The following is a 13,642-nucleotide window of genomic DNA, read 5'->3' on the forward strand; positions in this document are numbered from 1 at the left end:
GGCTTCCTATCAAGCACTTTGAGAGCCTGTTTGTAGACAGACTGAATAGGTTTTAATGTTGTACAGCAAGCTTGGGCCCAACTAGTCAAGCAGTATGTTAAGTGGGGGAGTATCATAGAGTTCAAGTACAGTTTTGCTACCTCTGTAGTCAAACAATTTCGTATAAATCGGAAATTAGCTAGGTTGAATTGTTATTTGAATTACCTTTTTCACATGCTTTTTAAAAGAGAGGTTGGAATCAAGTATGATGCCAAGGTACTTAAAATCGGATACCACCTGGAGCTTCTCCCCTGACACATAGACATCTGGCTCAGTAGCATCTGTTGCCCTCTTTGTGAAGAACATGCAAACAGTTTTTTTCACATTGAGATGCAAACACGAGTCACTGAGCCACTTTTTAACCTGGACCATTACAGTAGTGAGTTCTTGTGCAGCTTGTTGTTTGCTCTTTGCATGCACATATATCACTGTATCATCTGCATACATTTGAACTTCAGACCCAGTACAGACAGAAGGCAGATCATTAATGTACAGGCTGAACAGGAGGGGCCCCAGTATTGACCCTTGGGGCACGCCCACATCATAGCTACGAGTGGGCGACAGCTCATTGCTCACTCTGACACACTGAGTTCTGCCTTCAAGGTATGACTTCATCCATCTCAAGGCATCAGAGGAAAAGTTGAGTCTGATGGCCTTGAGATAGAAGCTGTTTTTCAGTCTCTCGGTCCCTGTACTGGCCTTCTGGATAATAGCGGGGTGAACAGGCAGTGGCTCGGGTGGTTATTGTGCGTTGTGCAGACCTCACTACCCTCTGGAGAGCCTTAAGGTTGTGGGCGGAGCAATTGCCGTACCAGGCGGTGATACAGCCCGACAGGATGCTCTCGATTGTGCATCTGTAGAAGTTTGTGAGTGCTTTTGGTGACAAGCCGAATTTCTTCAGCCTCCTGAGGTTGAAGAGGCGCTGCTGTGCCTTTTCCACGATGCTGTCTGTGTGGGTGGACCAATTCAGTTTGTCCGTGATGTGTACGCCGAGGAACTTAAAACTTACTATCCTCTCCACTACTGTCCCGTCGGTGTGGATAGGGGGGTGCTCCCTCTGCTGTTTCCTGAAGTCCACTATCATCTCCTTTGTTTTGTTGATGTTGAGTGTGAGGTTATTTTCCTGACACCACACTCCGAGGGCCCTCACCTCCTCCCTGTAGGCCGTCTCGTCGTTGTTGGTAATCAATGTTTACGGAATATGTCCATAAACACACCAGCCAGCTGGTCTGCACATGCTCTGAGGACGCGGCTGGGGATGCCGTCTGGGCCTGCAACCTTGCGAGGGTTAACACGTTTAAATGTTTTCCTCACGTCGGCTGCAGTGAAGGAGAGTCCACAGGTTTTGGTAGCGGGCCGTGTCAGTGGCACTGTATTGTCCTCAAAGCGAGCAAAGAATTTATTTAGTCTGTCTGGGAGCAAGACATCCTATAGCAATCAAGTAAAAACAGTGTTCATCCCTTTATCTCATGAGCAGGACACAGATATCTCTGTATGTAAGCCACATTTCTTTCTCTCTTTGTTCGATTTGACCTCCCCTCAAGTTCATCCATCCAATCTGATCCTTTGGCTCAGCATGCACTCTTGTCTATTTGATGTCCACCATGTTCTTCAACCAAACCCCCCACTAACCCAAAAAGTGCTTGGCTCCGTTCCTCCTCTCCCCCTGGTCCAGGCCATCATGGAGGAGATAGCAGGCTTTGAGGACCGCCTGTCTGGGCTGAAGGAGAGGGGAGATGACCTGGTGGAGGGCTGCAGTGAGCGTGTGCAGAGCAGGCTGAGACAGCAGGTCCAGGCTCAGCAGCAAGGCACCCGAGACAGCTACTCTGCCATCTGCAGCACGGCACAGAGAGTGAGTACTGCGGGGGAGGGGTGTGTTTGGGGGGGGGGGTACCCACATTAAGACGTCCTTCAATTCAAATTATAATAGGCAAATATATGTAATCTTGTGCACAGACTACAACACACACCAACACAGTCTTTCCATCAACACTGCAGTAGCCCAGCCACTCACTTAATCCCAACCCATACAAACACCTAAACCTTCCTCCCACGACAGCCTTTGACTGCCAACCAAATGTTCCTTGCCAAATAAGGCCCGCCAAAGCAGAGCACAACCATCAATGCCAACACAGACCAATAGTACCAGCCAAGCCACTATCTCAATCTTACCTTATTTCTCCCTCCTTGCTCTCCCCGTCAACTTGATTTTATCACTCTTGGCCAAAATAGCCAAATCGACTCTGTCATCTTGGCAAGCCCTATAGCGCTCGTCCACACTGTCAACAGCTCACCTCCCAGTACAGCCCTATTCAGCCAATCTGCTAACCCGTGTGATCCAGCCACACTTTATCAACACCCTTCTGCCAATTCTACAACTGCCGATCCAGCCTTGCCAAGCCGTGCTATGCCTGCCAACTTAGTCCCAAACTCCCAGGCCTATATCCCTCTAACCCAACCACCTTGCCAACCCTCGTACCCCTTCTGCCAACTCTGCCAGGCCTTGTGCCAACACATGTCTATCACGGATCATACCCCTCAGGGCTCTCATATTAACTATGTCAATCATGTCCTGCTGTTATTCCCTCCCCTGTAGGGCAGCGACGCCTCTGCATTCAACACCTGTCAAACAAAACACTATTTAGTTATTTACCAGCCAGACGTTTATTGTTTATGAAAGGGACTTGGGAATAGAAGGGTTTTTGATTTATGGAAATGTGTTAATGTCTTTCATGGGGTGTTTTCTCCATCCATTACAATAGTTTTCCTGGCACAGTCCAGGGCATTGCAATGTAGAAGAGGGTACTACTCACTGTGAATCTGTTTGATTTAGATAGACTTTCATACATTTTATCTCTATACCCCTCTATCTTTTCATCTGTCTCTGTCTCTGTCTCTGTCTCTGTCTCTTTCTCTCTCTCTCTCTCTCTCTCTCTCTCTCTCTCTCTCTCTCTCTCTCTCTCTCTCTCTCTCTCTCTCTCTCTCTCACTTTCTCTCTCTCTCTCTCTCTCTCTCTCTTTCTCGCTCTCTCTCTCTCTCACTTCCCTCTCCCCCAGGTGTACCAGAGTTTGGACCGTGAGTTGCAGAGGCATGTCAGTCTGCAGGATGCTCTGCAGCAGTGTCAGACCTGGCTGGTGTCAGTCTCAGAGGAACCAGAGCCCACTGCACATCTCCCTCTCAGCCTGGAGGAGGCGCTACAGCAGGTCACTAACCAACACTACACTTATTACCTATCTGGTTGGCATAACTTCAAAGTGGCTTTGTCAAAACAGTAGCTAGATACAATGCCTACTCTGATATACTGTACACATTGAACTGGGATTACAGTATGAACTGGTGAACTAGGGTTTTAATCATGTATAAAATGTTATTATTATTATAATTAGTATATATAACACATTAACATGATATAATGTATATAATTTCATACTTTGTTTGCAATTGCAAATGGGAAGGTCATATTCAATTGAATAGTGCCATTCACTCCTCAAGTGTAATGGTTTATGTGCTGATTGGTCTCTCACCTGCTGTAATGTCCAGGTGAAGCATGAGCGGACTCTCCAGGAGCAGGCCAGTACCTACCTACAGCTGGTGTGTTCTACCTGTGACCTTTCAGAGCAGAGGGTGAGGGAGACCGCCCAAGACATCCAACAGGTCAAACTACAGGTGAGTCTCAGTACGGTTCATTAGCCACAGCCACAGACTGCATTGGGAATGTATTGACATTGGTTTCTGTGTGTCAATATGGCATTACAATGTCAATCGATAAACATCAGCTAACAAACTTACGACTGATTACCAGTGAATACTGTGTTTCAAGCATTATGCAACATTCCAATCCTTAACATACCTCAGACATAAAGCTTCCGCCTCCCCTGTGTATGTAGATCGAGGAGAGGATGCTGGTGTGTGAGGAGGTGGCAGAGAGCTGGAGGGACGTTCAGGAGCAGCGGGCTGATCTGGAAGCTCAACTCAGAGAGACAGAGCAGCAGCTGCAGAACCTCTCCAGGAGACCGGCTGAACTGGAGCCCAAGATCACCCAGAACCAACTGGATCAGGCACAGGTCAGTACTGGGTGTAGTCATCTGTTAGCTTATTTATACTGAATGGATGGATGGATGGATGGATGGATGGATGGATGGATGGATGGATGGATGGATGGATGGATGGACGGATGGATGGATGGGTGACCACTTGTGAAGTGTAATGGTTTAGGTGTTAATTGACCAGATGGATGGGTGTATGGATTGATAGATCAACACTTGCATTGTTGTTTCAGTGCTATCATGGTTACTGGCTCTAAAACAGTCTACCAGTCAAACACAATGACCTGAGCAGAAAGCATTGACAGTATAATACTAATACCATCTTCATTCTACCAGGAGTTCCTCCAGCAGCTCAGAGTGAAGCAGGTCGACGTCACCCAGCTGAGGGAGGCTGTGGCTGGGCTGACGGAGGGCCAGTCCTCCCCTGCCCTGGAGGAGATGGGAGGTCTGAGGAGGGCCTGGGAGGAGTTGGGGCAGAGGGCTGAAGAGCTGGAGGGGCAGAGGGGTGAGGACATGCAGAGGAGCGGAGAGTACCATGACTGTGTGGCTGCCGTGGAGGAACTCTTCCACCAGGTGTCCAGAGAGTGGGACTACCTGGCCAGGTATGACAAAGCTGGACACACAAACGCACACATGCCAAACACAAACACACACACACCGTTCAAAGTGTGCTCATACAGTAATACCTCCTCTTCCTATCCCCCTCCCTGTGTTTGTGTCTCAGGGCGGACACAGAGAGCACCAGTGAGCACCTGGAGGCTCTGAGAAAGCTGTGTTGTGACCTGGAGGACCAGAGAGGAACTCTAGAGGAGCTAAGGGACCAGAGACAGGCTGTCCTGCCACGCCTGAGCCTGCTGGACAAGGAGCTGGTCAAACAACAGGTGCTGTAAAAACTCCCTTCAGTTGGGTAAAACCTAGGTCAATTCCCACTTTATTATCCTGCATGTGTTTTCCTGATAATGTATGTGATCAATATTTAAGCACTGCCAACAATATCTCTGAATAACTATGCATGAGTTTCTACTAAAGACTTTTCTTTGTCCAGGTGGGCCACTTGGAGAAGCGCTGGTCCCAGCTGGACAGCCTGATCCAGGGGAAGATCCAGGACTCTTCCCAGACTCTGGAGGACCTTGGTCGGGTGGAAGCCCAACTGAGGGAGGCCCGGGAATGGATGGAGGAGCAGCGTCCTGCCCTAACATCAGCCCTGAAGACCAGCCCTCCTCCAGACCTGGCCCAGAGCTTCCTGTTTGACCACCTGAGTGTGTGTGTGGAGCTGGAGGCCCGGGGGCAGCTGCTGGGCCAGGCAGTGAGCGAGGCCCAGCGCGTGGCCTCTAGGCTAGGGCTAAGCGAGAGGAGACGCCTGCAGGAGCTGGTACTCCAGGCCGAGGGAGAAGTAGAGGCACTGGGGGCCAGGGTGAGCCAGCGGAGGAAGTACCTCAGCAAGGTTTGTAGTCATTTTGATTGTCATGTCTGTAGTAATCTTGTTTTAATTTACATACACATAATTTATTTATACATTTTTCTGCAGTAGTGCTTAGTAGTTTTATTAATCATTTTTTTATAATGTGAAACCTGCTGGAATGGTGGTTTAAATCTCAATTATTTGAAGGCACTCAAATAAAAATATAACAAAAAAGAAAAGTGCTTTTTAAATAAAAAGTGTGATTGTTATTTTCTAGGCCTTCACGGAGCGGACCCAGTTCCTCCAGGCTGTGGGGAGGGCTCTGTCCTGGGTCCAGCAGCAGGAGAGGAAGGCTTTAATGGACGACCACGTGGCTCTCCTCCCTGACGACCTGACCAAGCAAGTGGTGACGTGCCGAGGGGTCCAGAGCGGCCTGCGGGCCTACCAGGGGGAATTGGCCTCTCTGTGGGTCCAGGGTCGTGACCTGGAGAGGGACGCCACGGACCAGGAACGGGGAGAGACCGTGACCAGGCTGGAGGAGCTCCAGAGGGTCTTTGAGACGGCCTTCCAGAGAACCACCCATCGCCTGCAGGACCTGGACAGAGCCCTGACCTCCAGGAAGTACTTCAAGGTCGACCTGGATAGGACGTGTCACTGGCTGAGACGGGCAGATGGCATTACCTTCCCCGAGATTGACTTCACCTGCAACGCCGATGACGATTTGGAACTGCAGAGTCGACTGGCGAAGTTCCAGAACGTTCTAGAGCAGGCGTCGGAATACGAGAACCTCCTACTCATCGTCCAGAGGGTGGGGCAGGAGATTCTCCCCTCGCTAAAGGAGGTAGATCACTGCTACCTCGACGAAAAGCTCAACGCCCTCCCTCAACAATACAACAGCATCCTAGCGTTAGCCAAAGAGAAGAGGGACAGGATCCAGCAGGCTATTCTAGAGAGAAAGGACTACGACTGCTTCTTCAATGTCACTTGTAGAGCATTGGAGGAGCTTCAGGAGCAGTTAGACGGTTTAGCGAAACGGACTGTCAGTATTCAAGAACAGGAAGTTGTTCATCTCCGTCATGACCATAGAGATCTGTCTGAAAGCCTGTCTCAGCTCAGCCCTGCGGTGAGAGAGTTGAGGAGGAAGACTGAGGGGTTTCTCAGCAGGGGTCAACGATGCCATGCTGAGGAGACAGAACAGCTGGTTAACCTTCATGACAATCTGAAGAGGACCATTGACCAGAGACTGAAACATCTTGACGACTCATTGAAAACATTGGCAGAGTATAATGCAACATCAGCTAAACTAGACTCTGAGTTGAAGTCAGTGAAAGAGCAGTTCACTAGAATGAAGTCAGACTCAGACACCACATTAGGTGGCACAGAGAGACTGACGAGTCTTTACACACTGCTGGAAGATCTGGAAAGGATGGGCTCTCACCTGGAGAGACTCACCCAACATACAGAAGACCTGGGATTGAACTGTGATCCTGCCGCCATCCAGGCCTCCAGAGAGGTAGTGACCTCGCATCAAAAAGAGCTGCAGTCCGTAAGGTCGGAAGTAAAAGATTGTGTTACAGAATGTGAAAACTGTCTCAAGAAGGACAAAGAATTTGAGAAAGAGACTGGGTGGACATCAGATTGGCTGAAGAGTCTGCGGAAGAAGCTTGGGGATCCATTGACCCTTCCAGAGGTGAAAGTTGAGATGGTAGAGGAGGAGGTCAGGAGACTGAAGGTGGTAGAGGAAGAGGTGCAGTCCAGAATGAGGGTAGCAGATGCCATGGGCAGCAGGGAGAAGCAGAGATACAGCAGTAGAAATGAGGCCTGCCCTGCCCATGTGGAGGCTAACCTAGAGGAGCTGGCTAAACTGAGGGCTGATGTCCAACAAACACTTAGAACCAAGCAGGTAAATATACTATACTATTGTGTAATGTATGTGTACACACTGAATCTAAAGATAATGTTTAAAAATGAGCATAAGATATCAAATCTAGTTTTTTTTACGATGTTGTAAATCATAACTGTTGGCTGAAGTAGCTGAAAAGGGAGCCTTGTTTTTACTTAAACCAAGTCTATCATTGATGCTCTGACTCATCTGTAATAACCTCTCCCCATGTTATCAATATTAACAGGCTTTGTCTGAAAGGACATTCATAAAAGACCAGTTAAATTCATATTGTCATGATCTCGCGATAAGTAGTTCAGTTATTTATCTGAGTAGTCTCATGATGATTTAACCTGGTGAATTACTTATCCTTGGATACAATCATCCCCTGATAACTGATTCAATCATTCTTAAAACATTCTCTCATTAATTAGCAGTGAGTGAGTGGTTGCTACTCATTATCCTCTTGACCTTTGGCATACAGTAAACACTTTTTAACTAGGAATAGATTACTTTCCAATGAAAAGTCCAACACATTCATTCATTTTGTGTGGACTTTAGCTGAGCCTGGATCAGACTCTGTCCCTGGTCCAGAGGCACCAATCCACCCAGCAGTCAGCCCGCAAGTGGCTTGACAAAGCTGGGGCTTTTCTCCAGAGAACCACCCTGGGAATAGAGCTGGAGAACCAGACAGAGAGCCTCAGGGAGCTGGAGGAGATCTCAGCCCAGGAACCAGCCTTCATGGCTAAACTAGATGAGCTGGAGACCCTGGGTGCTCAGCTGGATGGTCTGGTGGGGATGGGAGTGACGAAGGAGATGAAAGAAAGTGAAAGAAAGAAAGAAGGTGTGGAGGTAATGCGACAGAAGGGGTCAGAGGTCAAAGAGCAGCTGAAGGGTTACCGGGAGGATCTGCAGAGGTAAGGTCTCACATGGTGTGAGTGTGCGGTGTGTGCATGTGTTACAGAATTGAACTGCTCTAAAATGAATGTGTCGTCTGTAGCTGTGCTGCTCAGTGGAGCTCCTTCCAGACGGAGAGAGAGGAGCTGATTGGACAGATGAATGAAGCAGGAAGTATGATGACTGCGTTCCCCTCGGCGAAGGCAGCCAATAGCCAGGAGGCTGAGGACAAACTCCAGAGTTACAAGGTAAGCTATGACTGTTTATGACTTATTATCAATGATTTCTTTCACTGAATTTCTGTAATTTCTGTAATTTGTAATTTGTGGAAGTTCTGACCTATGGTTTCTTCTGCTCTCTCTCTCTCTCTCTCTCTCTCTCTCTCTCTCTCTCTCTCTCTCTTCTTGCAACTTAAACTTCCCTCTCTCTGTCTCTCTCGTCTCATCTCTCTAGTCTCTGGTGATTCTGATTGATGGGTGTGAACCCACCCTGACTGGCTTGAAAGAGAAGGCCACAGATTTGGCTCTTGTTGGGTCTGAGTCCAGCAAAGCTGCTATTGGTCACTCTGTGTCATCTTTATGGCAACGTTGGACCCGCCTGCGCAGCATGGCGCGAGCCCAGGAGAGAGCGCTGGAGGACACAGCTCGGGACTGGAGGAGCTTCAGGGAGAAGGTAGAATATCTGTCTATATCAACATACAGTATGTGTATATTAGCTTGGGAAAATGAAGTTATTGTAGATTCACATACTGTATGTAGTATTCCAGCAGGCACATTGGCAATTTGAACACTTTAGGCTACCTGTGGTTTTCAGCAGCTAACAGCTTCAGTCACGTATTTTCAAATACATTCCATAGAACAGTGCTCCCCTTGTTGATACTTTTGAGGAGTGGGTTGAGGCTCAGCCTTTATGCCTCTGAGATCAGTAGTTACTCTAAGAATTCGTACTGCTGTGGATTTAGGTCACTTCTGTTGGATGTTAGCTCAGATACAGCCACTACTCAGTGGGTGTACACTGATGTAATTATAGGCCTCTGGCCAGCGATGAGCTCCCGCCAAAGCCTTCCACCCACTTCCAACTCACAAGGGCTCCCACAAAGCGCTACTCCTTAACAGGAAATGATGTCATCAGATAGGAAATGCTCACATCCTTTGATGTGACGTGTTCTTGTTGCCTGGGGCCTTTCTTTGGGGCCATTGTTCAACTGGACATGACATCACCGTTATAAATGACTGGGTCAGTTTCCTGTGGCTGGTTCTATGCACCACCACAGGAAGAACAAGGACAACACAAAAGGACTTAAAGAAAGAATTAACTAGAAGAGTGAAGTAACCACCGAGCTCCAGAGTTTTGGTCTAACCTAATCAGTACACTGTTGTAACTTCATTAACAATTGCTTAACTATTACCTTGGCTAACATGTCACAAAATATACATTTCTACTAAACACGTTCCTGAATTTCTATTGACATATTTCTGTTCAGCATGAAATATTTCTGCCTCTGTCCTCAGATGGAGAAGGTACGGTCTGTGTCAGTAGACCTCCATGCTCGTGTGCCAGACAGCACAGTGGAGAAGGCAGCCACCAGGGCGGCGCTACAGAACCTGTTGGAATACCATGACTCCTTCAGCCTGGAGGTGGAGAGAGAGCAGTCAGCCCTGGCCCTGCTGGGGCAACACACCCTCAGCCTGATAGGAGAGGACCATGAGGAAGAGGATATGGAGATGGAGAAAACTGACAAGACTAGAGAAGAGATGTCCTGTCTGAAGGAGATCAGGAGTATGCTGGATATATATGAGAGGTAAATGCGCGCGGGGGGGGGGGGGTAATTTCACATTTGTGCTATGGCTAAATGTATTCTATTGGTTCTACTAAATTATCGCTACTGTGTTGACGGTGAAGGAGGTTTGAGATGAAAATCCAATTTCTATGTAATGAGGTATCATCTTATGCCATGTGTGTCCCCAGCCTGGTGCTGCAGGTGCGTGGTAGCAGGGCCCAGGTGCAGCAGGAGCTGAGGGAGAGGGAGGAGGTGGAGAGGGAGCTAGGACTGGTGAAGGGATGGATCCAGGACACCAGGGGACTGCTACTGAGCCCTTCATCTGACCTGGACTCACTGCTGCATGAACTAGAGGTACGAGTGTGTAGACACACATGCAGACACACAGACCGCTTGACCTGTTTAAAGACACACTTTTTTCCATATCCAAAAAGTCTGCAGCCAGTAGTAATCCCTTATTGTCAATCTATCACACAGACAGCCCATGGTGAGGTCATCAGTAGGCGCCAGAGTGTGGAGAGGATGGTGGAGCTGCAACAGAACAAGTACCAGGACCTCCAGGCAGCCCTGCCCTCTGAACTGAGCATGCAGCTGGCTGAAGTGACACTCGCCCTGGGCTCCGCTGAGGACCAGGTACCCTCCCCCTCTGGAACTATGGGTGATCTTAGTTAGTTAGTTAGTTAATAATAAGTTAGTCAGTTATACTGCTGATTATATAAATATGTTGTAATTCAAATGTATATTCTTAGATTAGACCTAGATACTCTGTGGGTCTGAGAGTTTTGGTGGTTCTTCTTGCATTTGGCCTCTAGGGGGCACTCTGACACAAGCTTTTCGGAAATGTGTCGTGGCATAATAATGAGACAAATTAGAGTTCAATAGGAGATTATGGCACCCTTATAAATGTCCATGGATATTTTATCATTCTAATATCTGCCATGACTGTTCCAGGTCCAGTCGAGGGAGAGAGAGGTGCAGCAGACCAGAGACGTGAAGGAGGACTTTAGTTCCAGACTGCAGGACATTGAGGGGAAGTTGAAGACCATCTCTCTGAAGATCAGTGAGAAGGCTACAGACCTGGAGCAGGCCAAGGAGGAAACCAAGGTAATTAGCCCTCATTAAACTGGCAATACATTTTCAGACATTGAGGTTAATGATTGGTCTATAGGGGTATTAGTGAAGACTTGGAATGACAAGAGCTGCCCCCCTGCTTTCAAGAGTGACCCACTTCTGTGAGAAATATTCCAGATGGGATTCTTATACCTCCTCCCTCCACCCATCCACTTCCCCCTCTCCCTCTAGTGTCTGTGTGAAGAGTGTGAGGGTTGTGGTCGCTCCCTGGCTGAGCTGGTTGTAGCAGTACAGGAGTTTGGGGACCAGAACCCTCTACTGTGTAAGCAGCTGGGAGACGCCCTGTCCAGACTGGCTGAGGTCCAGCGCCTGACCACACAACAGGCCCAGGAACGGGCCAACCAACTACACAAGGTCAGATGTCAATCCGTATCTGTCATCAATCTTAACTCTTCCATTAGGCAATAAGCTGTCGTAGCATGACTTCCTAACATATAGGGTGGCAGGTAGCCTTGCGGTTAAGAGAGTTGAGCCAGTAACCAAAAGGTTGCTGGTTGGAATCCCTGTGCCTACTCAGTGAAAAAACTGTCAATGTGCCCTTGAGCAAGGCACTTAATCCTGATTGCTCCTGTAAATCACTCTGGAAAAAGCATCTGCTAAACGATAAAATAAAAAAATGTATATGGCGATGACAATGATATTCAGAGGAGTATGTTTCTCACTCGCCTCCTTCTCTCCTCTCTCCTCTCTCATGTCCCACCCTGTGTGCTGAGCAGGCAGAGCAGCAGCTGGAGGAGTATAAGGGGATGAGGCAGTTCCTCCTGGGCTGGGCTGAGAAAGCAGAGACCCTGGTCACTGGCAACATAATCTGGAGCTCCGCCTCTCAGCTTCAGGAGCAAATCAGAGCCCACCAGGTGGGTGTCTCATTATTGAGTGACATAAAGGGCAGCCAGTCAGGTTCTTTAGTGTTGTCCATAGCCTGAGTGATGTCTGTTTAGTGCTCCTTCTATCTCTACCGCTCTGTGTTCCCATGGTGACAGGCGGTGCTGCGAGAGTGTCGTGGTCTCCATGGTGACCTGGAGGCCATGGGGGAAAGGGAAGGGCAGCTGGGGGAGGTGCTACAGACGGAGGGGTGGAGCCAGCAGGTGAAACAACTGAGCAGATGCACTGAGGAGTTGCAGCAGAGCGCAAAGACACGCCTCCAGAGCCTGCAGGATGCCGCCAAGGTAACTAACACACCTGTCATTATTTAACCAAGGTAACTAACACACCTGTCATTATTTAACCAAGGTAACTAACACACCTGTCATTATTTAACCAAGGTAACTAACACACCTGTCATTATTTAACCAAGGTAACTAACACACCTGTCATTATTTAACCAAGGTAACTAACACACCTGTCATTATTTAACCAAGGTAACTAACACACCTGTCATTATTTAACCAAGGTAACGCACCTGTTATTAAAACTTTTGTGACTTGAATTTAGCATAAATCTGAAGACTGTTATTTATCTAATCAGATAACTATGTTTAATTGTTACCTGATTAAATTAATAATGTAACAATCAACTCATTAGGATTTGGGGCACCATGAGAGCGGTTCTTTAAAGAGTTACCATCTCCCTATTTAAAGGTCTTTGCCTATCGCATCTATAAACAGTCAATTTATTAATCATAACCTTGTCTAATATCATCATTCTGAACAGTTGTAACCTCCTTGTATCTGCAATAACCCAAGCCTTATTTATGATTCAGTACTACACAAATTGGTTTAATGATTTATTTACTAGCTAATTAAATGGTAACACAGGATAAACATACACACTGGTGAGGTCCTGGATGGCAGGCAGCTTGGCCCCAGGGATGTACTGGGCCGTACGCACTACCCTCTGTAGTGCCTTGCGGTCGGAGGCAGAGCATTTGCCGTACCAGGCAGTGATGCAACCAGCTACAGGTCCTGTGTGGCTCAGTCGGTAGAGCATGGCGCTTGCAACGCCAAGCGTCGTGGGTTTGATTCCCACTGGGGCCACCCATATGCAAAAGTAGTGGCCCCAGCCGACTTGTAAGTCGCTTTGGACAAAAGCGTCTGCTAAATGGGATATATATATTTATTATATACAACATGCTCTCGATGTTGTAGCTGTAGAACCTTATGAGGATCTCAGGACCCATGACAAATCTTTTTAGTTTCCTGAGGGGGAATAGGCTTTGTCGTGCCCTCTTCACGACTGTCTTGGTGTGTTTGGACAATTCTAGTTTGTTGTTGATATGGACACCAAGGAACTTGTAGCTCTCAACCTGCTCCACTACAGCCGAGGTCGATGAGAATGGGGGCGTGCTCAGTCCTCTTTTTCCTGTAGTCCACAATCATCTCCTTAGTCTTGGTTAGGATGTTATTCTGGCACCCCCCGGGCAGGTCTCTGACCTCCTCCCTATAGGCTGTCTCGTTGTTGTCGGTGATCAGGCCTACCACTGTTGTGCCGTCTGCAAACTTAATGATGGTGTTGGAGTCGTGCCTGGC

The 13,642-nt window shown here is 48.0% G+C and overlaps 1 protein-coding gene across 4 annotated transcripts in view; it reads left to right on the forward strand.

The window, feature by feature from the left end:
* The window catches only part of syne1a (spectrin repeat containing, nuclear envelope 1a), a 130,854-nt gene that overhangs the window by 41,186 nt on the left and 76,026 nt on the right, over nucleotides 1-13,642 (forward strand). For all 4 annotated transcript variants that reach the window (XM_064991280.1, XM_064991281.1, XM_064991282.1 and 1 more), the window contains exons 18-35: nucleotides 1,715-1,891; nucleotides 3,096-3,242; nucleotides 3,580-3,705; nucleotides 3,927-4,103; nucleotides 4,422-4,687; nucleotides 4,810-4,966; nucleotides 5,131-5,529; nucleotides 5,765-7,390; nucleotides 7,931-8,286; nucleotides 8,370-8,514; nucleotides 8,720-8,938; nucleotides 9,778-10,067; nucleotides 10,235-10,400; nucleotides 10,524-10,679; nucleotides 10,998-11,150; nucleotides 11,349-11,531; nucleotides 11,894-12,031; nucleotides 12,158-12,343. In XM_064991280.1, coding sequence (XP_064847352.1) covers nucleotides 1,715-1,891; nucleotides 3,096-3,242; nucleotides 3,580-3,705; nucleotides 3,927-4,103; nucleotides 4,422-4,687; nucleotides 4,810-4,966; nucleotides 5,131-5,529; nucleotides 5,765-7,390; nucleotides 7,931-8,286; nucleotides 8,370-8,514; nucleotides 8,720-8,938; nucleotides 9,778-10,067; nucleotides 10,235-10,400; nucleotides 10,524-10,679; nucleotides 10,998-11,150; nucleotides 11,349-11,531; nucleotides 11,894-12,031; nucleotides 12,158-12,343 — 5,067 coding nt within the window. The remainder of the gene's footprint in view (nucleotides 1-1,714; nucleotides 1,892-3,095; nucleotides 3,243-3,579; nucleotides 3,706-3,926; nucleotides 4,104-4,421; nucleotides 4,688-4,809; nucleotides 4,967-5,130; nucleotides 5,530-5,764; nucleotides 7,391-7,930; nucleotides 8,287-8,369; nucleotides 8,515-8,719; nucleotides 8,939-9,777; nucleotides 10,068-10,234; nucleotides 10,401-10,523; nucleotides 10,680-10,997; nucleotides 11,151-11,348; nucleotides 11,532-11,893; nucleotides 12,032-12,157; nucleotides 12,344-13,642) is intronic.

Source organism: Oncorhynchus masou, chromosome 16 (assembly GCF_036934945.1).
Source record: "Oncorhynchus masou masou isolate Uvic2021 chromosome 16, UVic_Omas_1.1, whole genome shotgun sequence".
NCBI classification, from domain to species: domain Eukaryota; kingdom Metazoa; phylum Chordata; class Actinopteri; order Salmoniformes; family Salmonidae; genus Oncorhynchus; species Oncorhynchus masou.